This window comes from Bufo gargarizans, chromosome 10 (genome assembly GCF_014858855.1).
Source record: "Bufo gargarizans isolate SCDJY-AF-19 chromosome 10, ASM1485885v1, whole genome shotgun sequence".
Taxonomy (NCBI): domain Eukaryota; kingdom Metazoa; phylum Chordata; class Amphibia; order Anura; family Bufonidae; genus Bufo; species Bufo gargarizans.
In genome coordinates, this window is record NC_058089.1 from 128,550,451 (window position 1) to 128,575,642 (window position 25,192).

General features: G+C 51.1%; 2 protein-coding genes across 4 annotated transcripts in view; one reads left to right on the forward strand and one right to left on the reverse strand.

Annotated features, from left to right (window-relative positions):
• MTSS2 (MTSS I-BAR domain containing 2) overlaps nucleotides 1-7,107 on the forward strand; it is a 44,322-nt gene extending 37,215 nt beyond the window's left edge. For both annotated transcript variants that reach the window (XM_044269613.1, XM_044269614.1), the window contains 3 exons: nucleotides 231-392; nucleotides 2,358-2,523; nucleotides 2,964-7,107. In XM_044269613.1, the coding sequence (XP_044125548.1) occupies nucleotides 231-392; nucleotides 2,358-2,523; nucleotides 2,964-3,748 (1,113 nt within the window). In that variant the 3' untranslated portion in view covers nucleotides 3,749-7,107. The remainder of the gene's footprint in view (nucleotides 1-230; nucleotides 393-2,357; nucleotides 2,524-2,963) is intronic.
• A 1,247-nt stretch (nucleotides 7,108-8,354) lies between these two features.
• IL34 (interleukin 34) lies at nucleotides 8,355-22,191 on the reverse strand. 2 transcript variants are annotated; one of them, XM_044270402.1, is made up of 6 exons: nucleotides 22,112-22,191; nucleotides 16,356-16,424; nucleotides 14,824-14,924; nucleotides 14,207-14,284; nucleotides 10,859-11,020; nucleotides 8,355-9,014 (listed from the first exon to the last, which is right to left on the reverse strand). In XM_044270402.1, exons 2-6 carry the CDS (start codon nucleotides 16,387-16,389, stop codon nucleotides 8,787-8,789), a joined length of 603 nt encoding a protein of 200 aa, XP_044126337.1. In that variant the 5' UTR covers nucleotides 16,390-16,424; nucleotides 22,112-22,191; the 3' UTR covers nucleotides 8,355-8,786. The 2 variants fall into 2 exon arrangements, with proteins under 2 accessions (XP_044126337.1, XP_044126338.1); XM_044270403.1 differs by having other exon boundaries at nucleotides 16,356-16,421; nucleotides 22,112-22,190.
• Between the last annotated feature and the right edge of the window lie 3,001 nt (nucleotides 22,192-25,192).

Here is a 25,192-nt window from a genome sequence, read left to right on the forward strand (position 1 = left end):
TCTAGTTCTAGATAGCTGCTTGCTGTCAGTGAATTTGAACAGCTTTGAAATTCCCTTCTGGTTACAATGTATCTGGTCTAGACAATGCCAAGATCCCAGACTAATACATTGTTACAAACTATCAGCCTCTGGATATACATGAGACTGTTCCTATTCATAGAAAGCAAGCAGACATCTTGAGAATAGCGGGGAAATTAATCTGGATACTTCTAATGCTTTATCTTGTACAGGATTGGTCGCGGTCAGGTCCGTATGAGACTCCGCCAGTGTGTTCAATGCAGCGCAGAAAGGACCGCGTGGAACACCTGAGGGAAGCAGAGCTGGGCCCCAGCTACCCGGGCGTGGAGGACCCTTATCGGCCCCGGATGTCCCCAGCTGTCATTGCTGCCAAGGTAAGACCCACAGAGGAGGTAAAGTTATATACATATAATGCACCATCCCCCCATATATCTAGTAATATAATGTGCACCTCTAACCCCGGACCCCCCATATATCTAGTAATATAATGTGCACCTCTAACCCCGGACCCCCCATATATCTAGTAATATAATGTGCACCTCTAACCCCCGGACCCCCCATATATCTAGTAATATAATGTGCACCTCTAACCCCGGACCCCCCATATATCTAGTAATATAATGTGCACCTCTAACCCCGGACCCCCCCGTATATCTAGTAATATAATGTGCACCTCTAACCCCCGGACCCCCCCGTATATCTAGTAATATAATGTGCACCTCTAACCCCCGGACCCCCCATATATCTAGTAATATAATGTGCACCTCTAACCCCGGACCCCCCCGTATATCTAGTAATATAATGTGCACCTCTAACCCCCGGACCCCCCCCGTATATCTAGTAATATAATGTGCACCTCTAACCCCCGGACCCCCCATATATCTAGTAATATAATGTGCACCTCTAACCCCGGACCCCCGTATATCTAGTAATATAATGTACACCTCTAACCCCGGACCCCCATATATCTAGTAATATACTGTGCACCTCTAACCCTGGACCCCCCATATATCTAGTAATATAATGTGCATCTCTAACCCCGGACCCTCCATATATCTAGTAATATAATGTACACCTCTAACCCCGGACCCCCATATATCTAGTAATATACTGTGCACCTCTAACCCCGGACCCCCCATATATCTAGTAATATAATGTGCACCTCTAACCCCCGGACCCCCGTATATCTAGTAATATAATGTGCACCTCTAACCCCCGGACCCCCGTATATCTAGTAATATACTGTGCACCTCTAACCCCGGACCCCCATATATCTAGTAATATACTGTGCACCTCTAACCCCGGACCCCCCATATATCTAGTAATATAATGTGCACCTCTAACCCCGGACCCCCCATATATCTAGTAATATAATGTGCACCTCTAACCCCGGACCCTCCATATATCTAGTAATATAATGTACACCTCTAACCCCGGACCCCCCATATATCTAGTAATATAATGTGCACCTCTAACCCCGGACCCCCCATATATCTAGTAATATAATGTGCACCTCTAGCCCCGGACCCCCCATATATCTAGTAATATAATGTGCACCTCTAACCCCGGACCCCCATATATCTAGTAATATAATGTGCACCTCTAACCCCGGACCCTCCATATATCTAGTAATATACTGTGCACCTCTAACCCCGGACCCTCCATATATCTAGTAATATAATGTGCACCTCTAACCCCGGACCCCCGTATATCTAGTAATATAATGTGCACCTCTAGCCCCGGACCCCCGTATATCTAGTAATATAATGTGCACCTCTAGCCCCGGACCCTCCATATATCTAGTAATATAATGTACACCTCTAACCCCGGACCCCCGTATATCTAGTAATATAATGTGCACCTCTAACCCCGGACCCCCGTATATCTAGTAATATAATGTGCACCTCTAACCCCGGACCCTCCATATATCTAGTAATATAATGTGCACCTCTAGCCCTGGACCCCCGTATATCTAGTAATATAATGTGCACCTCTAACCCCGGACCCCCGTATATCTAGTAATATAATGTGCACCTCTAACCCCGGACCCCCGTATATCTAGTAATATAATGTGCACCTCTAGCCCTGGACCCCCGTATATCTAGTAATATAATGTACACCTCTAACCCCGGACCCCCGTATATCTAGTAATATAATGTGCACCTCTAGCCCTGGACCCCCGTATATCTAGTAATATAATGTGCACCTCTAGCCCCGGACCCCCGTATATCTAGTAATATAATGTACACCTCTAACCCCGGACCCCCATATATCTAGTAATATAATGTGCACCTCTAGCCCCGGACCCCCGTATATCTAGTGACCTCCTGTTATTGCAGCACGGGGAGGAGGTGTCGCCCGCTGCCAGTGACCTGGCCATGGTTCTGACCCGTGGTCTGAGTCTGGAGCACCAGAAGAGCAGCCGTGACTCCCTGCAGTATTCTAGTGGCTACAGCACCCAGACCACCACCCCCTCCTGCTCCGAGGACACCATCCCCTCACAAGGTAAATGGTGAGAAACCGTAAAGAATTAAAGGGGTATTCTGGTTGTTAGAAGTGATATCATATCCACAGGATAGGGGATCACTATCAGATCGCTGGGGGTCCTACCGCAAAGACTTCCATTGATCACGAGTACCCCCTGCAGCCCCCCTGAAATAAACAGAGTAGTCAGTCAGGCACATGCGCGGCCGCTCTCATTTCTCTCTGCTTTCTCCGGAACGCCCATAGAGATGAGTAGAGCGGCCACACACGCCCGACTGGCCGCTCCATTCATTTCAGTTGGGACCCCTCGTGATGGGTGTGGGTCGCAGCGGTAGGACCCCACTGATCTGATAGTTATTCCGTATCCTGTGGGATACAACCAGAATACCCCTTTAATTCAGCACCGGCCGTGATTCCCCTCCCCCATCCGTCCTCACCTGCCGCTGTTTGTCCTCGCACAGGTTCCGACTACGACTGTTACTCAGTGAATGGAGACGCAGACGGCGACGGCTCTGGGGACTTTGACCGCTCGTCCACGGTTCCCCGGAGCAGCAGCCTGGCACAGAACTACCGCCGGATGCTTCAGACCAAGCGGCCAGCCTCCACCGCCGGTCTGCCCACTGCCATGCCTCCCTCTGGATCTGCACCTCCTCCCACGCAGTCAGGCTCGACGCCAGGTGTGGCCACCATAAGGCGCACTCCTTCCACCAAACCCACCGTCAGACGCACTTTATCGAACGCCGGACCCATTCCATGTCGTCCCCCTATTGTGCCAGTAAGAACACCCACTGTGCCCGACTCTCCCAGTGGAGGACTGGGGGGGCGCTCTCGCGTTGGAAGTGAAGAGTGTGTTTTCTATCTCGGAGCTGATGATGGAAGCCCCCTAGACTATGCCAAGTCTTCCCCCAAGCGCCTCAGTCTCCCCAATGCAGCCTGGGGGGGTGCGGGAGAGATGTCTGTTTATGGAGGGGCCCCCGCAGATGAGGAAGACATGGGAGGGGGTCTTCTGGCGGCCAATCGGCACAGTCTGGTGGAGAAGATCGGGGAGCTCGTCGCAGGCGCGCATGCTCTAGGGGACGGGCAGTTCCCTTTCCCTTCAGCTCCAGACAAGAGTCAGGTTCCTGCCCCGGCCGGTGGAGGGAGCGGGTCAGAGCCACCAGCAGGGGATATGCTTGCATCCATACGTAGAGGAGTGCGGTTACGCCGAACCCTGACCAACGACCGGTCTGCACCCCGGATCTTGTGATCTTGATTCAAGGGTTCATAAGATTGGTGCTTGGGGGAGGGGAGGGAAATTTACTGTGACACAAGCATACCCAGAGACTCGGGGGGTGCTTAACCCTTTCTATGCAGGTCTGTCTGGGGCTAGAAGGGTTCTGTCTGGTGACTGACCGAAACATTTAGACCGTTCCGGGCACGGGCGGACCATTTCTGATGAAGTGTATGGTCTGCCATGGCAGCTGACGACCCCCCATGCGCAGGAGTGGCTCATCCACGCAGAGGTGTACAGCGCTGCAATGAACATAGTGGCAGAAGACGTGGCCGACTGTAGTGTCTCGACCAGTCACCACCGTGGAGGGGCTGTACTCCAGGACCCCGGGTATCTGCTGACTGCGCGCCACATCTCACAGCTTTATCTTCATTGCAGTCATGGGACATTGCGCTCCTGACGACAGATGTTCTGGACTTGCACTGGTCGGGGGGCCATGGACACAGCAAGCAATGCAGGACACGATGCCCCCGGGGGCCCCAACCTTTCTTACTGTACGATCTGTGCCAAGTGGTTGTTTTGGACGCTGAGCGGCGGCCATGTTTCCGCTCGCACAGTTGGAGTCTCCGGCTCGTATGTGGACTGGGGGGCCGGAGGACGCCTCCATCTGTTGGACTTGCGGTAGTGGGGGATCCTGCCTATACCGATCAGAGGCCTCACTTCTAGTGCCATTCAGAACAAGCCTTGTGCCACCTGTGTGCCCACAGTGCTGTACAGGGGGCACCGCACTCATGACCTGTAGGGGGAAGCACTTAGGATTTGTAGATTGTGCGACTGTGTAGGGGGGGGAACATTTCCTTAAAGGGACCGCGTCCCTGCACGCAGTGGTAGATGGGGATCACATGGTTGGACTAGGGACACTGTGTGCAGGGGTCACATGAAGGAAATGTCCCCCCAGTAATGGCCTCTGAGGGGAGCACAGCAGAAGCCCCTTGGCCTGCAGATGTGCCCCCGTAGCGGGCCGTTGCTATATTTTTTCAGAGATTGATGACATTATCTCCCCAGATGGAATCGTGGAGATTTAGATCTAACCAGACAGAGAATATTTTTCAGAGCCGCTGGCGGAGCCGGGGCCACAGATCACTATTCAGATATGTAGCAATGTTCTAGTGCCACCTGCTGGCCAGGTGGAGAACTGCAATGAGATCTCATTGCAAATTGTAGCAGAAACTGAAGTTCTCCTGCTGTAAGGGCCGGCGGCTGCGGTCTGTCACCACGCACGGCAGGGACCGCTTATTGTAAGGGCCGGCGGCTGCGGTCTGTCACCACGCACGGCAGGGACCGCTTATCGTAAGGGCCGGCGGCTGCGGTGTGTCACCACGCACGGCAGGGACCGCTTATCGTAAGGGCCGGCGGCTGCGGTGTGTCACCACGCACGGCAGGGGCCGCTTATCGTAAGGGCCGGCGGCTGCGGTCTGTCACCACGCACGGCAGGGGCCGCTTATCGTAAGGGCCGGCGGCTGCGGTCTGTCACCACGCACGGCAGGGGCCGCTCATCACCTGCACATGTTCAGGATAAAACTTGAGAGGAGATTATATAAGATGATGATCCCGGCCCAAAGCCTGAGGCTGCACCACTGAGAGATCCTGACAACGTCTTGTTCTGATATCTCTCCAGGGCATTGTTGTCATGGGGCAGTGAGAATGGCCGTTCGCATCAATGACGCACGACTGTTCAGGCCAGGCAGGGTGTAGATGTTGATGCAGATGATCATTTGGAGCCACACAAGGTCTCTCAGTAGTGCAGCCTCAAGATTTGGGCCTGGAACGTCTCTTTATCAGCACAGAGGGAAGAGAGTTTGTTATAATTGACTTGTGCAGGGGCTACACACGAAGGTGCAGCCATTTGGGGGAGCAGGACTGTGAATGTGGCCTCTACAGATGGCGGCGCGCAGGTATATGTGCCAGGACACGGGCCACATGGAGGCAGGGCCCCTCTTTAGGGTTTGTCTTCTGCAGGTGTTTCTTGTGGGTGCAGGGATGTGTTAGGAGGCGGAGGTGTGCAGGTTGTCTGACGGCGTGCACCTGTAGGGGGCGACTGTGCGCAGGGCCCCGTGGACTGAGGTGACGCCGTCACCCGTTTGTGTCGTCCTGCAGCTTTGCTGAACTCATCCGTCTGAGAGTAGGGGTGATGATCTGCGGATCCATCACGTGAGCCGCTGATCAGTGGATCCCAGCTTCCACCAATGAGATCTTGTGTGTGACGTATCGGGATTTAAGAATGCGTCGTCAGACCGCCTTGACCTATCCTGTCAGTAACACTGTGAACCCTAATATTCAGTGAAAGTTGCAGGACGACGCAAATGAGGACAATCGAGTGAGTCAGCGAGTGGACGCAAGTGTCAGGAGAGGGCCGAGGCAAGTGACGTGGAAGGAGCAGCGGTACGAATGATTACTGGCGGCCGCTGCTCAGCAAATGTGAAAGCCGCTCTGTGGAGGTTACAGGCCCAAAGGCTGAGGCTGCACTACTGAGAGACTGCTGTTAGGTGCAGGTCTTCGTCCCACCCTTCCTGGCAGTCGTGCGTGGATGCAATCCCAAGCTGTCAGTAGTGCAGCCTTAGGCTCAGGAGCGGAGATGAATGGGGGGGGTCCCACAGTTCATACCATGTAATGGCCGCACTGACCCTCCCCCACCAGAGAGACCCTCATTGTAGCAATAGGATAACCCGGCAATAATAGCGCAGCAGCGGAGACCCCTCGCTGGGGCCATTCTGCTAGTGGCGGGCATATGACGTGAGTGGTAAGGGATGAATGCCGCCGGGGGAGGAGATGATGCACTTTGGCGCGACTCCCATAGGAATAAATAGGATCCCCTTTTTTTTTAACCCCGTGTGCAGGGGTCTTTTCCCCTCAGCCGCAGGTCAGTCCTGCTGCCCCTGGAGAAGCAGGAGACCGAGGCGAATGCAAGCACAAGGCCCCCCTCCCCCTCCGCTTGGTCAGTCCCTTTCTATATGAAGCCCCCTGTGTGTAGAACGCGTCGTTGTACAGAGATCCCCCCCCCCCCCAACACTGGATTTCCGTGTCTCCGTTTGTGTATTCACAGGCGTGTATCCGTAAGCTCGCCACGCCGGACCACCCCCTGCTTTACTGCCATGTTTTCACCCCATTCTGTATGATGTTAGTTACGGGGGAGGGGCAGCCCCCCCCCCCCCCCCCCCTCGGCACCGTGTCTTACGAATGTGTAGCCATATTCTGCTCGCCGTTCTCCCGGTTTTGTTGCCGCCACCTTTCTCCATGATTTTATTCTGTTTTTAGTTTGTCTTTTACACTCAGAATTGCGCTGACGGTAACGCCGCACTGTGACCACCCCTATTAATAAAACCTGTACTGTATCAGTCGTCTCCGGACTCATTACACCAGAGGTGGGCCCCGGGCCCCGGCTCCTGTACAGCAGGGCCACAGCCTAATCTCTATATGATAAACTGTATGTTCTAATTAATCACCTTTTTGAGATCTCCACTTGCTGTCAGTGAATGAAAACATCCTTGCTTACATTAAGGGTCCATTCACACATCCGTGTGTGTTTTGTGGATCCACAAAACACGGACAGCGGCAATGTGCGTTCCGGCACTAAGAGAATATGCCTATTTTTGTCCGCTATTGTGGACAAGAATAGGACATGTTCTATTTTTTTTCAGGATCGGAATTGGGGACCCAGAAGTGCTGGATAACCATTACAGTACTTATCCTGTCCTGATCCTGAGTTACATCCTGTATTATACTCCAGAGCTGCACTCACTATTCTGCTGGTGCAGTCACTGTGTACATACATTACTTATCCTGTACTGATCCTGAGTTACATCCTGTATTATACTCCAGAGCTGCGCTCACTATTCTGCTGGTGCAGTCCCTGTGTACATACATTACTTATCCTGTACTGATCCTGAGTTACATCCTGTATTATACTCCAGAGCTGCACTCACTATTCTGCTGGTGCAGTCACTGTGTACATACATTACTTATCCTGTACTGATCCTGAGTTACATCCTGTATTATACTCCAGAGCTGCACTCACTATTCTGCTGGTGCAGTCACTGTGTACATACATTACTTATCCTGTACTGATCCTGAGTTACATCCTGTATTATACTCCAGAGCTGCACTCACTATTCTGCTGGTGCAGTCACTGTGTACATACATTACTTATCCTGTACTGATCCTGAGTTACATCCTGTATTATACTCCAGAGCTGCACTCACTATTCTGCTGGTGCAGTCACTGTGTACATACATTACTTATCCTGTACTGATCCTGAGTTACATCCTGTATTATACTCCAGAGCTGCACTCACTATTCTGCTGGTGCAGTCACTGTGTACATACATTACTTATCCTGTACTGATCCTGAGTTACATCCTGTATTATACTCCAGAGCTGCACTCACTATTCTGCTGGTGCAGTCACTGTGCACATACATTACTTATCCTGTATTATACTCCAGAGCTGCACTCACTATGCTGCTGGTGAAGTTTGTACACAATGATTCCACAGTTGATGGCGACCCCCTTACATTTGGCCTGTGTTTTGGGAGTCGTGGCCACTTGGTGGCTCTGATCCTGTATTTTGGCCACTGTTCAGACTCATTGAATATAAAAACTTTAATATAAAATTTGTGACAAGTCTTATAAATAAACAGATAATTTCAGGCAGGCGCTTGGTCAGCGACTTCAGCGCTCTGCCTGTGTTCACACCTATGAGATCAGCCATATCCGCCATGGATCCAGTAAGGACGGAAGCCATGATGCCAGTGTAAGTAGATCCTTCATACAATGATGTCATACATGAGGCGGAGCTTTCCCATTAGAGTATGTGTGATGTCAGTATTAGTGTCCTGTGACATCACTCTGGGGGCAGCAGGGTGTCCGGTATGAGGGGCCCCTGGTCTTTGCCTCTAGTCCGTACATGCAGCCAGCCGCTGGTGGCTCCTGGGAGGTTGGGCTGAGGTAGAGCTCGCGAGGCCGATCACCCGTCTCACTGCACATTGGAGGACTCCGCTGAATGTGGCCACACCTCCTCTAACAGGACGGCCTCTGCGCAGCTGACCTTCCCGGCACCGTCCCACTAGGACAGAGGGCGTCCTCCACCGCTGACCCTGGCACACAGAGGTCACAGTCCTCCCGGTACAAGACGTCCAGCACGCGCAGGCAGTCATCCAGCAGATCCTTCGGAGCGACACTCCTCATTTTGTCTCCCGGCGTCCACAGCCGCTCCAGAACATCCTTGATGTTGTCACCGAGTTCCGGCTAAAATAGACAAAGCTGCAGTCACAACCAGAGCTGCATTCACACTCATGTCTCATACTCCAATCACATCCAGAGCTGCAATCACAATCCTGCCAATAAATCATGTGACTGTTGTATAACACTTGAAAATACTAACCTGTGGTGACAGTGACAGTCGTGAGGACAGTCAGTAAGGTGGTGACAGTGGCTGGGTCACAGTGAGGTAGTGACAGTCGTGAGGACAGTCAGTGAGGTGGTGACAGTGGCTGGGACAGTCAGTAAGGTGGTGACAGTGGCTGGGACAGTCAGTAAGGTGGTGACAGTGGCTGGGACAGTCAGTAAGGTGGTGACAGTCGTGAGGACAGTCAGTAAGGTGGTGACAGTGGCTGGGTCACAGTGAGGTGATGACAGTCGTGAGGACAGTCAGTAAGGTGGTGACAGTGGCTGGGTCACAGTGAGGTGGTGACAGTCGTGAGGACAGTCAGTAAGGTGGTGGCAGTGGCAGGGTCACAGTAAGCTGGCGGCAGTCGTGTGGGCAGTCAGTAAGGTGGTGGCAGGGTCACAGTTATTAAGGTGGTGGCAGTGGCTGGGACAGTCAGTAAGGTGGTGACAGTCATAAGGCCAGCCTCGCTGGATCGGTCCCCCTTCTGTATACACTAACATGAGACATTTATAAGACCTCACTTTATTATAAACATGGCGGCTGAGGGGGCGGAGTCTGCAGCAGGAAGCGCTGTTAGCGAGCCACAGAACATCAGAATCCCATAGAGTGACATCCTCCACTGCTGTTGTATACTCCAGCCACACCCAGAGCTGCAGCCGCATCACATCTAATACTCCAATCACCCCCACAGCTGCAGCCGCATTACATCTAATACTCCAGTCACCTCCACAGCTGCAGCCGCATCACATTTATTCTTCCAGTCACCCCCAGAGCTGAAGCCACATCACATCTAACACTCCAGTCACCACCAGAGCTGCAGCCACATCACATCTATTACTGCAGTAACGTAACTTCTAATACCAGCCACCCCCAGAGCTGCAGTCATATCTATTCCTGAAGTCAGCACCAGAGCTGCAGTTGCAACATGCCGCCCCCCAGGGCCGATCGTGTCCCCGGTTTATAGGCATGCCGAATCGTTTTCTGTGTGTGTCACGGTGCTCCTACCTGGATACTATCGCTCCCCAGGGTTAGGCACCAAAGCAATAAAGGGGGGAGTAATGGTGGAGGTGGAGAAATAGTTGAGTCCAGACTTTCTGGTACCTTTGGCTGTTGACCCCCTCGTGGCACTCTGTAAATCTGTAAAGAGTCATGGTGCTCTATAAGCTGCTTTCCCCTGGAGGGAGTCCTGCTGTAGGAGGGGGGCCTCCCCTCGCTGCTACATATTAACACGTCTGCTTCCAACACTAGCATCAACTAGAGACTGAGCAAACACTTTCTGCAGCTCTTCCCTTGGTTGGAAGCAGGACTAGCCTACCCCTACTTCTGCCCAAAAAGGGGAAAATTGAATGGTAAGTTCCATTCTATCTACAGATCTCTCTGCCATATTACGCTGCCACCTGCTGGTGAACCAGGCATATAACATGTAATGCAACAAATAACAGTTACATAGCAGAACAATGGATGCACAGTGTCAGAGGACCCGGAATAAATACACAGATGACTTTATGGTTAGCCCATTAGAGACAGTAGCAGGGTGTAGGAATGGTAATAACACTGGGGTATTCACAGTCACATCACATCAAACATTCCAGTCACCACCAGAGCTGCAGTCACATCACATCTATTCCTGCAGTCACCCCCAGAGCTGCACTCCAGGACCGCGTGGACGAGTGTTGGGCAGGGCCCCCTTCATGGTGGTCACCTGGGCGCCGGTGTGCAGCACATTGAAGACGTTCCTCAGGTCACTGACGTAGGATCGGGAGGGATGTCTCGGGGGCAGAATGCTCCATACGCTCTGCAGAACGTTCTCACTGACAATGCCCCACAGGAAGCGCAGCTCGTCCACTGTAATCCCGTCATTCACCTGCAGGAAGAGACAGTTACACACCGCCGATGTGTGCAGGGCCAGGACAGGGATTTGTTTTATGTGCTGGCCCTTTAAGAGTGAGGCCCTGTATGTAATCCTCAGGCCACAGAAGACAGAACCTGGAGGTCTGGGAGGTTCAGGTGAGGTGCCGGGGGTCCAGGAGGTTGAGGTGAGATATGGGGGTCCAGGAGGTTGAGGTGAGGTGCGGGAGGGGTCTGGGAGGTCCAAGTAAGTGGTGGGGGCGGGGGGTAGGTCCAGGAGACTAATGTGAAGTTCGGGAGGTGCGTTGGTCCAGGAGGTTCAGGATATTCAGGTGAGGTCCAGGTGAGGGGCAGAAGACTCAGGGGAGGTGCGTGGGTCCAGGACATTCAGAATATTCAGGTGAGGTGTGAGGTCCAGGCAAGGTGTGGGGGGGTCTGGTAGGTCCAGGCGAAGGGTGCCAGTTGAGGGGCAGAGGACTCAGGTGAGGTTTGGTGCCTGGTTCCAGGAGGTTCAATTGGTCCAGGATATTCAGGTGAGGGGTGGGGTGTGCAGGAGGTTGAGGTGAGGTGCAGGTGTCCTGGAGGTCCAGGTGAAGTGTGGGGGGTCCAGGAGGTCCAGGTGAGGTGCAGGGGGTCCTGGAGGTCCAGGTGAGGGTCGGGGGGGGGGGGGGGGGAAGGACGGTGGGTTTGGAAGGTCCAGGGTGTACAGGAAGTTCAGGTGAGGTGCATGGGTTCGGGAGATTCAGGTGAGGTGTGGGGGGTCTGGGAAGTCCAGGTGAGGTGTGGGGGGTCCAGTTGAGGTGCGGGGGCTCCACGAGGTTCAGTGATCTGGGAGGTGCACGAGTCCAGGCAGGAGGTTCAGGTGAGGGGCGGGGGTCTGTGAGGTTGTGGTGAGGTGCAGGGGTCTGGGAGGTCCAGGGCGTACAGGAGACAGGTGAGGTTCGGGAGGTGGTGGGTCCAGAAGGTACAGGTGAGGTGTGGGGGGGGGGGGGTCCAGGAAATTCAAGTGAGGTGTGGGGGTCCGGGAAGTTCGTGGGTCCGGGAAGTGTTGGGGGGGTGGTCTAGGAGGTTCAGGTCATCATCCATTCCTGGAGGTCAGGTACCATCCCCCATTTTGGAGCCAGCACCAGAAATGGAGGAAATCTCCCGGACCTTCACCCGGCTCCGAGGATCATCTGTGGAGGAGACTTTGCTCCATTCACTTCTACACTACGTGCAGAATTATTAGGCAAATGAGTATTTTGACCACATCATCCTCTTTCTGCATGTTGTCTTACTCCAAGCTGTATAGGCTCGAAAGCCTACTACCAATTAAGCATATTAGGTGATGTGCATCTCTGTAATGAGAAGGGGTGTGGTCTAATGACATCAACACCCTATATCAGGTGTGCATAATTATTAGGCAACTTCCTTTCCTTTGGCAAAATGGGTCAAAAGAAGGACTTGACAGGCTCAGAAAAGTCAGAAATAGTGAGATATCTTGCAGAGGGATGCAGCACTCTTAAAATTGCAAAGCCTCTGAAGCGCGATCATCGAACAATCAAGCGTTTCATTCAAAATAGTCAACAGGGTCGCAAGAAGCGTGTGGAAAAACCAAGGCGCAAAATAACTGCCCATGAACTGAGAAAAGTCAAGCGTGCAGCTGCCAAGATGCCACTTGCCACCAGTTTGGCCATATTTCAGATCTGCAACATCACTGGAGTGCCCAAAAGCACAAGGTGTGCAATACTCAGAGACATGGCCAAGGTAAGAAAGGCTGAAAGACGACCACCACTGAACAAGACACACAAGCTGAAACGTCAAGACTGGGCCAAGAAATATCTCAAGACTGATTTTTCTAAGGTTTTATGGACTGATGAAATGAGAGTGAGTCTTGATGGGCCAGATGGCTGGATTGGTAAAGGGCAGAGAGCTCCAGTCCGACTCAGGCGCCAGCAAGGTGGAGGTGGAGTACTGGTTTGGGCTGGTATCATCAAAGATGAGCTTGTGGGGCCTTTTTGGGTTGAGGATGGAGTCAAGCTCAACTCCCAGTCCTACTGCCAGTTTCTGGAAGACACCTTCTTCAAGCAGTGGTACAGGAAGAAGTCTGCAAGGTAAGAAAAACATGATTTTCATGCAGGACAATGCTCCATCACACGCGTCCAAGTACTCCACAGCGTGGCTGGCAAGAAAGGGTATAAAAGAAGAAAATCTAATGACATGGCCTCCTTGTTCACCTGATCTGAACCCCATTGAGAACCTGTGGTCCATCATCAAATGTGAGATTTACAAGGAGGGAAAACAGTCCACCTCTCTGAACAGTGTCTGGGAGGCTGTGGTTGCTGCTGCACGCAATGTTGGTGGTGAACAGATCAAAACACTGACAGAATCCATGGAAGGCGGCTTTTGAGTGTCCTTGCAAAGAAAGGTGGCTGTATTGGTCACTGATTTGTTTTTGAATGTCAGAAATGTATATTTGTGAATGTTGAGATGTTATATTGGTTTCACTGGTAAAAATAAATAATTGAAATGGGTATATATTAGTTTTTTGTTAAGTTGCCTAATAATTATGCACAGTAATAGTCACCTGCACACACAGATATCCCCCTAAAATAGCTAAAACTAAAAACAAACTAAAAACTACTTCCAAAAATATTCAGCTTTGATATTAATGAGTTTTTTGGGTTCATTGAGAACATGGCTGTTGTTCAATAATAAAATTAATCCTCAAAAATACAACTTGCCTAATAATTCTGCACTCCCTGTATAGGAGTTAGATGAACAGCTGAGCATGTTTGTATGCTGGGAGTTGTAGTTTCACAGCAGCTGGAGTGCCGAAGGTTGCTGATTTAGGGTGCAGCCATGTTTGGTGCGCACGCGCCCTATTAGCTCAGGTACGGCTGATCTGGCAGAAATTACTTTAGCCGCAATACCAAGCACAACCACTATGCAATGGATGGCGCTGTGCTCGGTGAGCTGTGAGGAGGCCGCGGCAAGCGGCTGATCGGGAGGGAGAGTCACGGGTATGAGAGCCCACCGATCAGATACTGAGGGCCTATCCCTAGGTACGTGCCCTTATGTGCCTTGTAAATACCGCCCTGCAGTCTTGCCTCCACCAATGTAAATGCCTTAAAGGGGCAGCACATTACAGTTCCTCCTGCCCTGACCCACCACAACATACAGAGTAATTACACAGGGCAGCGCGGCCGCGGCGCGTCTATACCAGGTTGCTGACGTTCTGACAACCCAGGATCTCCTCGTGCTTCACAAGCAACTGATAATCTATTGGGAAGTAGTCGTGCTGCAAAAATAAGCCAGAAAGTCATTATCAGCAGAGGCCATCTCACTGCAACACATCGATGTGAAAAAGTAAGTGCCCCCTCCAGGCTGACGTCTCGTGTGCCTCTGCAGAAAAAGAAAGTGCCCCCTTACCTGCTATTCATCCATGGTGGGGTGGAGTCTCAAGGACGATGGGGGTGATTGTCATGTTACAAGGTGCATTCTCTACTGAGGTCACATTATCCCCCAGCAGCCTCAGGATTCCCAGCCACCATACTTTACACTGCAGGTTCTTCTGATGAGATCTTCTGACCCAGCGGTCGCCGCCTGTGACCTCAGCAACAAAATTTCTCATGAACCTTAAGCGTGAAGTCAGGAGACACCGCACCTAACGTCAGGCGACACGTGAGGGGGCACTTACTTGTCCCACAGAAGAGGGTGTGGGGATCACTGCAGGTGGTTCTGTGGGACTGAGCTGTCCGGGTACTAACCTCTGTACGCAGGGGGCACTTACTTTATCACATGACCATATGTACCCCCAGTTGGTGCCATTATACTCACCATGTACATGATGCGATTTTCAAGGCGTAGTTTACGACTTAGCAGCTCTATGACCCGACACTGATCCTGAATCACGGCCGTCCTCGCCAGAACCAGAACCCCTGCAATACACAAGCCCAACCGTCACCTCTGTACAGTGACATCACCGCTATACACCCGACATCACCTAAGTACAGTGACATCACCGCTATACACCCGACATCACCTCCGTACAGTGACATCACCGCTATACACCCGACATCACCTCTGTACAGTGACATCACCGCTATACACCCGACATCACCTCTGTACAGTGACATCACCGCTATACACCCGACATCACCTAAGTACAGTGACATCACCGCTATACACCCGACATCACCTCAGTACAGTGACATCACCGCTATACACCCGACATCACCTCTGTACAGTGACATCACCGCTATACACCCGACATCACCTCTGTACAGTGACATCACCGCTATACACCCGACATCACCTAAGTACAGTGACATCACCGCTATACACCCGACATCACCTCAGTACAGTGACATCACCGCTATACACCCGACATCACCTCTGTACAGTGACATCACCGCTATACACCCGACATCACCTCCGTACAGTGACATCACCGCTATACACCCATCACCTCCGTACAGTGACATCACCGCTATACACCCATCACCTCCGTACAGTGACATCACCGCTATACACCCATCACCTCCGTACAGTGACATCACCGCTATACACCCGACATCACCTTTGTACAGTGACATCACCGCTATACACCCGACATCACCTATGTACAGTGACATCACCTCCATACAGTGACATCACCACTATACACCCAACCGTCACCTCCGTACAGTGACATCACCGCTATACACCCGACATCACCTATGTACAGTGACATCCCCTCTATACAGTGACATCACCGCTATACACCCAACCGTCACCTCCGTACAGTGACATCACCTCTGTACAGTGACATCACCGCTATACACCCGACATCACCTCCATACAGTGACATCACCGTTATACACCCAACATCACCTATGTACAGTGACATCCCCTCCATACAGTGACATCACCGCTATACACCCGACATCACTTATGTACAGTGACATCACCGCTATACATCCGACATCACCTCCATACAGTGACATCACCGCTATACATCCGACATCACCTCCATACAGTGACATCACCGCTATACACCCGACATCTCCTCCATACAGTGACATCATCTCTGTACAGTGACATCACCTCTATACAGTGACATCATCGCTATACATCCGACATCACCTCTGTACAGTGACATCACCTCTGTACAGTGACATCACCGCTATACACCCGACATCACCTCCATACAGTGACATCACCGCTATACACCAGACATCACCCCTGTACAGTGACATCACCGCTAGTCTCATCCATCATCTTTACTGCTCTATCAGTGTGTCAGTCTTCACAGATAATCTGTCATTCTACTCATGAACTAAGACGGGCAGGATGAACAGAACTATGGCCTAAGGAGACATAATACTCACAAAGGAAGAAGATGACTCCTCTCTGCATGGCCATGGCACTCACACGTGTCCAGATCAGCGGCCGCCCTGCTGAAGAACGAAAAGTGAAACTAAAATACATGTGTCAAACCCAAAGAGCTCACAGACCCCCACCCAGAGCCCCGCAGAGCCCACAGACCCCCACCCAGAGCCCCGCAGAGCTCACAGACCCCCACCCAGAACCCCGCAGACCCCCACCCAGAGCCCCGCAGAGCCCACAGACCCCCACCCAGAGCCCCGCAGACCCCCACCCAGAGCCCCGCAGCGCTCACCCACTCCAACACATGAAAGGTTCGATTATGAAGCAAAGCTGATGAGGTTATTTAACCCTTTGGTCCATATCACTGTATACAAGATGTCTTATACCAGCTGTACATATATAATCATATACAGGAGATGCCCAGGTTATACCAGCTGTACATATATAATCATATACAGGAGATGCCCGGGTTATACCAGCTGTACATATATAATCATATACAGGAGATGCCCGGGTTATACCAGCTGTACATATATAATTATATACAGGAGATGCCCAGGTTATACCAGCTGTACATATATAATTATATACAGGAGATGCCCGGGTTATACCAGCTGTACATATATAATCATATACAGGAGATGCCCGGGTTATACCAGCTGTACATATATAATCATATACAGGAGATGCCCGGGTTATACCAGCTGTACATATATAATCATATACAGGAGATGCCCGGGTTATACCAACTGTACATATATAATCATATACAGGAGATGCCCGGGTTATACCAGCTGTACATATATAATCATATACAGGAGATGCCCGGGTTATACCAGCTGTACATATATAATCATATACAGGAGATGCCCGGGTTATACCAGCTGTACATATATAATGATATACAGGAGATGCCCGGGTTATACCAGCTGTACATATATAATGATATACAGGAGATGCCCGGGTTATACCAGCTGTACATATATAATGATATACAGGAGATGCCCGGGTTATACCAGCTGTACATATATAATCATATACAGGAGATGCCCGGGTTATACCAGCTGTACATATATAATGATATACAGGAGATGCCCGGGTTATACCAGCTGTACATATATAATGATATACAGGTGATGCCCGGGTTATACCAGCTGTACATATATAATTATATACAGGAGATGCCCAGGTTATACCAGCTGTACATACATAATTATATACAGGAGATGCCCAGGTTATACCAGCTGTACATACATAATTATATACAGGAGATGCCCAGGTTATACCAGCTGTACATATATAATGATATACAGGAGATGCCCAGGTTATACCAGCTGTACATATATAATGATATACAGGAGATGGCCAGGTTATACCAGCTGTACATATATAATTATATACAGGAGATGCCCGGGTTATACCAGCTGTACATATATAATGATATACAGGAGATGCCCAGGTTATACCAGCTGTACATATATAATGATATACAGGAGATGCCCAGGTTATACCAGCATGCTCCATATCACTCCATGTAACAGTTTTTTTCCAGTACATTACTTCGTTCTGTAACTGACAGGAGTTTCCAGCATCTGTATGTAATAATCAGATAATTATTCGGGCGGGTCTTGCCTTGCACCGGCCGGAGCTGGTACGAGATCTGATAATGGCGAATCATGCAGACCTATTAACCCTCTGCTAGCCTGCAGGGCTACGTCTGAGCTGCGCAACGTCATCAGTGGCAAGGTCCACATAACCACTGATACGTGGACCAGTAAGCACTGGTAGAGACGTTCTATCTCCCTGACTGCCCACTGGGTAAATGAATTGGCGGCTGGGCGTGAGGCGGACAGTGGTTTGGCGCACATCCTACCGCCACCGAGGATTGCTGGACATTTCTCGGTGGCTCCTCCTCTACCGCCTCCTCATCACAACACCTGCACCACCAACTTCAGCACAGCCAGGGGGACAGCAGGCCGTTCTGACCCCACACCGCGCAGGAGCCGTGGACGGGCATGAGGGAAGAACAGACTGATGGGGGGTTGGTGCCGCTGAGTCTGAAGCCATTTCACTGCCCTAAAGTTCGGGTCCCTATTGACTTCAATGGAGTTCGGGGTCAAGTTTAGGTACCAGAACCAAACTTTAAACCGAAGATCGGATGACCCCGTCAAACCCAAACATCCACGGGTTTGCTCATCCCTGCTCACAATCACTGATGGAAATCATTGACCAAAGGCTGTCGTATGAACGAGGCTTTATAATGCTGAGTACCTCTGCTTGACCTTATTTCTGCAGAATCACACTGACAGATTTATGTCAGAATGATCCTGTAGCTGTAAGGTCAGGCAGAGGTACACAGCATTATAAGTCAGTATAATGCCGTGCACCCCTGCAAGTCCAGAACGGATGATCACACACACAGAGCGCGATTCCCGCAATGGACTACCATGGGTCTTGGCATGTATGAGAAGTGTGGGCCCCACCTGTCTACCACATAGGCATGGTAACAGAACCAAGCGGACTCCATAGACACAGTAACAGTACCAAGCGGACTCCATAGATACAGTAACAGGACCAAGCAAACTCCATAGATACAGTAACAGAACCAAGCGGACTCCATAGACACAGTAACAGAACCAAGCGGACTCCATAGACACAGTAACAGAACCAAGCGGACTCCATAGACACAGTAACAGAACCAAGCGGACTCCATAGACACAGTAACAGAACCAAGCGGACTCCATAGATACAGTAACAGAACCACTCCTCCCGAGGACAACCTCTTTCATCGCAGTTCCTGTACTTCAAGTTGCCCCTTACATACAGCCTCCCATGGAAGCTGTGCAAAGCCAAATCCCAAAACTTCTGAGGAATCCTCAATGAATTTCAAGGTTTTAACCCCACCTCGAGGACCTCACTTGGGCAGTCTTTGAGCGCCAGCGGCTTCTGGAAATGGTTCAACAAAACCCTTGATCTCCCGCACCTTCAGACCCCACCGACTAATCATCTTCAAAACCATGACGGCATAAGCCGGGAGAGGTCCATGGGATGTACACAAGGTTCTAGCAAAACACACGCACTGCCCAAGTATATTAACAATGGTAACAGGTAAGTCTTGGCCAACTGAACCCTTTCCCGAAGGGATCTTCTGTGCAGCTTTTTTCAGCCTACCCTCCCAGTTTTTCATTGAGTAATCACCCAGGCCTAATTCAGTGCCTAAGATTTTAGACTCCTGACGCTCTGGAAGAGAGTGTCCGGAATACTGAAATCAGGATCTCCTTCTCCAAGCCAGAGACTTTCACAATTTTCCCAATTATATTGGACACAGATGATTTTGAGTAATGTTCCACTTCAGATATGCCCCCACTCCGCCAACCATCTCGTGGACACAAAGACAGTGACGGCATCCGCGTATGCAACCACTCTCCGAGTGGCCTCTGGGTCATTCAAATTAATCCCAACTCTTGCCAATGGTCCACGAGCAATCCGCCTAAGAAAATTCTCAATACGGGTCGAATCCTTACCCATCGATAAAATGATCAAGGCAAACCTCCTCATTGACTTTAAAAGACTGCCCGAGGAAAGACACTCCTTAAAGACCACAGTCAAGAGGGGAATCAAGGTTCCTTTAAAGGTCTTATAGAATTCAGATTTTAAGCCATCTGGACCTGGCGATTTCTTGAGGGCAAGCCCTTCAATCGCCAGCCTGACTTCTTCTTCCTTGATCAATTCCATCAAAGCATCATGAGAGGGGTCTACTCCTGGTTCAGGGACAGCTTCAGCCACAAAAGCCGACACTTCATCCCAATCCAGACCCCTCTTTCACAAAAGTTGCGAGTAGAAGGATCTGATAACCTGCAGGATGTCTGAATTAGATCTCTTCAGGGAGCCTGTACTGTCAACCAGTCCTGTGACCACTTTACTGTCCACTGACATCTTACAGTTCCTGTACGGGTCAGGCGAGCGGAATTCCCCAAAATCTCTAAGGAGAACTAAAGAGGAGTGTCTATCATACTGGCACCATTTCAGCAAAGATTTAACTCCAAAGATTTCCTCTCAACCACCGCTGGTGGAGACTAAATGCTCGAGTTTCCTCCTCAGGCCCTGGTATAGGCGGTACCTATTCAGAGACCTGGGGTGTGCCGGATGTGGAGATTTGTCTGTGGAACATAGATGTTAATGGGTCTCAACTCTTGTCCCTTCAGAACATCTAAGATTAAACACCTCGCCATTTCCAACTCTATAATCGGTCTTCATTCTACAGGTGCAGTAAAAAGAACAACCACTCGACTATACGGCTCAGCCGCAAGAGACCAGTAGGAGGGCCCTCGTCGCCATTCCCTCCTGGCTTTTTTATGACTTCTGCCAAAAGTGACAGTCTGGTCTCCTGCAAAAACTAAATTTCAGCATCAACCTAGCTGAGAAAATGAAAGACCACAAACCGAGCCACATTAGACAAAATGCTGGCAACATTAATGGATGCCAGCGTCAACGGAGTGGGTGCCGCCATCATGGATAATTACGTTAAACAGCTTGCTTCTTCACATCCCTCCCAGAGTCTGACGAGGAACCGTCTATATTTCGCTTTTAGGAGATGGTCGAATCCAGACACCATCTATTTCCGGGTCTTGTAAGACCTAAAGGGACACTACACCTGCGGCTGTGACTACAACATATTGCTCCCTGTTATCAGCCATTTCAGGGGAGAGGATGACTGTAGGACAGGAGAATACAGTCTATTGCCCCCTGTTATCAGCCATGTCAGGGGAGAGGATGACTGTAGGACAGGAGAATACAGTCTATTGCTCCCTGTTATCAGCCATTTCAGGGGAGAGGATGACTGTAGGACAGGAGAATACAGTCTATTGCCCCCTGTTATCAGCCATGTCAGGGGGGAGGATGACTGTAGGACAGGAGAATACAGTCTATTGCCCCCTGTTATCAGACATGTCAGGGGAGAGGATGACTGTAGGACAGGAGAATACAGTCTATTGCCCCCTGTTATCAGCCATTTCAGGGGAGAGGATGACTGTAGGACAGGAGAATACAGTCTATTGCCCCCTGTTATCAGCCATTTCAGAGGAGAGGATGACTGTAGGACAGGAGAATACAATCTATTGCTCCTGTTATCAGCCATTTCAGGGGAGAGGATGACTGTAGGACAGGAGAATACAGTCTATTGCCCCCTGTTATCAGCCATTTCAGGGGGGAGGATGACTGTAGGACAGGAGAATACAGTCTATTGCCCCCTGTTATCAGCCATTTCAGGGGAGAGGATGACTGTAGGACAGGAGAATACAGTCTATTGCCCCCTGTTATCAGCCATTTCAGGGGAGAGGATGACTGTAGGACAGGAGAATACAGTCTATTGCCCCCTGTTATCAGCCATTTCAGGGGAGAGGATGACTGTAGGACAGGAGAATACAATCTATTGCCCCCTGTTATCAGCCATTTCAGGGGAGAGGATGACTGTAGGACAGGAGAATACAGTCTATTGCACCCTGTTATCAGCCATTTCAGGGGAGAGGATGACTGTAGGACAGGAGAATACAGTCTATTGCCCCTGTTATCAGCCATTTCAGGGGAGAGGATGACTGTAGGACAGGAGAGTACAGTCTATCGCTCTCTGTTATCAGCCATTTCAGGGGAGAGGATGACTGTAGGACAGGAGAATACAATCTATTGCTCCCTGTTATCAGCCATCTCTTGCTAGCTGCACTTGTGCCTGTCTTTCATTATATGGCAGTTGCGGACTCACCGGGGGTCTCGGCTGGCGGTCCTGGCTGTTTAGCTCCGCGCTCGCTCTGCTGTGTCTGAGTTGGTGTCTGGATCGGTGCAGGTTACATCTGGGGTTGGGGGGGGGGGAGCTGTTCCCTCCCTTGTAAGCAGCAGACTCCCAGCCTCTACCGCCCTGTAATCACTGCACAGTCATCCACAGCTGTGTGCAAGTATACTACCATACTCATCATCCTCCAAATGCCGGCATACTACCATACCCATCATCCTCTGTATAACGGTATACTACCATACCCATCATCCTCTGTACACCGGTATACTACCATACCCATCATCCTCTGTACACCGGTATACTACCATACCTATCATCCTCTGTATACCAGTATATTACTATAGCCATTATCCTCACTACACTGGTATACTACCATACCCATCAGCTTTACTGCCTGAATAAACGCTTAAAAAGAAACTTTATTATTATATTTAAAATAGTGGCGACCTACCACATGACAGACTCATCAATGGCTGACACCACGATTGTATGGGCACAGCCGCTGCCTCCACACTTGTGTTTATCTGGATATATCAGGAGCTATTGGCAATGTCCTGTCCACTTCCCCACACTCGCTGTATACAGTTGCTAGGACAGGCGGGTATGCTACAATGTGTTAGTAATGATAACACCAGTTATACACCAACAACCTTGTATATGTAACCAGCAAACGTGTACAAGTAGTGATAGGGGACGGGCACCTGGCAGGCGAGAGCTGTTGTGTCTCAGCTCCACCCTGGACCTGCTTCTCATACCCATCACTATTTGCATGATGGTCGGACTGTCCCTGCTTATTAATGCGTCTGCTCGACGCGTTTCTGTGTCACTGTTTGGAGCGGTGCTATGTCTTCAGGAGCCTTAGAGTTTTCCTGCCATTCATCAGCACAGGGCGCACTATGAACGGCGCAGGGCGCACTATGAACGGCGCAGGGCGCACTATGAACGGCGCAGGGCGCACTATGAACGGCGCAGGGCGCACTATGAACGGCGCAGGGCGCACTATGAACGGCACAGAGCGCACTATGAACAGCGCAGGCAGCGCACTATGAACAGCGCAGGCAGCGCACTATGAACAGCTCAGGGCGCACTATGAACAGCGCAGGGCGCACTATGAACGGCGCAGGGCGCACTATGAACAGCGCAGGCAGCGCACTATGAACGGCACAGAGCGCACTATGAACAGCGCAGGGCGCACTATGAACGGCGCAGGGCGCACTATGAACTGTGCAGGGCGCACTATGAACGGCACAGAGCGCACTATGAACAGCGCAGGCAGCGCACTATGAACGGCACAGAGCGCACTATGAACAGCGCAGGGCGCACTATGAACGGCGCAGGGCGCACTATGAACAGCTCAGGGCGCACTATGAACAGCTCAGGGCGCACTATGAACAGCGCAGGCAGCGCACTATGAACAGCGCAGGCAGCGCACTATGAACAGCGCAGGCAGCGCACTATGAACGGCGCAGGGCGCACTATGAACAGCGCAGGCAGCGCACTATGAACGGCGCAGGGCGCACTATGAACGGCGCAGGGCGCACTATGAACAGCGCAGGCAGCGCACTATGAACAGCGCAGGCAGCGCACTATGAACCGCGCAGGGCGCACTATGAACGGCGCAGGGCGCACTATGAACCGCGCAGGGCGCACTATGAACGGCGCAGGGCGCACTATGAACGGCGCAGGGCGCACTATGAACGGCGCAGGGCGCACTATGAACGGCGCAGGGCGCACTATGAACGGCGCAGGCAGCGCACTATGAACGGCGCAGGGCGCACTATGAACTGCGCAGGGCGCACTATGAACGGCGCAGGGCGCACTATGAACAGCGCAGGGCGCACTATGAACGGCGCAGGCAGCGCACTATGAACGGCGCAGGGCGCACTATGAACAGCGCAGGGCGCACTATGAACGGCGCAGGGCGCACTATGAACAGCGCAGGGCGCACTATGAACGGCGCAGGCAGCGCACTATGAACAGCGCAGGGCGCACTATGAACAGCGCAGGGCGCACTATGAACAGCGCAGGGCGCACTATGAACAGCGCAGGGCGCACTATGAACGGCGCAGGCAGCGCACTATGAACGGCGCAGGCAGCGCACTGACTGTAGGCAGGTATTATAGCTAAATGATTAAGTACATAGGAGATATATTATATTGGTATTTAGGTTACTTTGCTGTGTTGGCACTTTGCGATAAATAAGTGGGTTTTGGGTTGCGGTTTGGGCACTCTGTCTCTAAAAGGTTCGCCATCACTGCCCTAGGGCTATGATACACCATTCAGTACATCCCCTGATTCGGTAATTATTTCTGCCCATAAAAATATATCCACGATAGCGGCAAGCAAAATGAGAGTAGGCAGAGCGGAGAAAGACGTCTCACCCCTTCAGGTGACGTATCCGTATGCCGCATAAGCTCCGCCTAGTAGGAGTGGCTATCTTAATATGAGAGCGGCGTTCAAGCGGCCGCGCACGGCCGTAAACAAGAGCCGGAGGCTGTATCTGTGTGTGCTGCACGCGCGCCAATAGAAGCGCGCAGCGTTCTTCACCTGCAGGCAGAGGGTCAGTGCTTAAATAACAAACTAAGCGAACTGCACTTGTGCCAGTATAAGTCTCTGCTCCTGAAGACATAGCACCGCTCCAAAGTGACATAGAAACGCGTCGAGCAGACGCATTAATAAGCGGGGACAGTCCGACCATCATGCAAATAGTGATGGGTATGAGAAGCAGGTCCAGGGTGGAGCTGAGACACAACAGCTCTCGCCTGCCAGGTGCCCGTCCCCTATCACTACTTGTACACGTTTGCTGGTTACATATACAAGGTTGCAACAATTTGAACAGTTGCTACTTGGTGTATAACTGGTGTTATCATTACTAACACATTGTAGCATACCCGCCTGTCCTAGCAACTCTATACAGCGAGTGTGGGGAAGTGGACAGGACATTGCCAATAGCTCCTGATATATCCAGATAAAACACAAGTGTGGAGGCCGAGGCTGTGCCCATACAATCGTGGTGTCAGCCATTGACGAGTCTGTCATGTGGTAGGTCGC

Bases quoted from the DNA above. Each gene is read 5' to 3' on its own strand.
- IL34 (XM_044270402.1), bottom strand. From the start codon at position 16,389: ATGGCCATGCAGAGAGGAGTCATCTTCTTCCTTT. The intron at 11,021-14,206 runs GTATAGACGCGC...CTCTTCCTGCAG, and splicing joins GTCAGAACGTCAGCAACCTG to GTGAATGACGGGATTACAGT. The intron at 9,015-10,858 runs GTGACCACCATG...TGTCTATTTTAG, and splicing joins TGCTGCACACCGGCGCCCAG to CCGGAACTCGGTGACAACAT.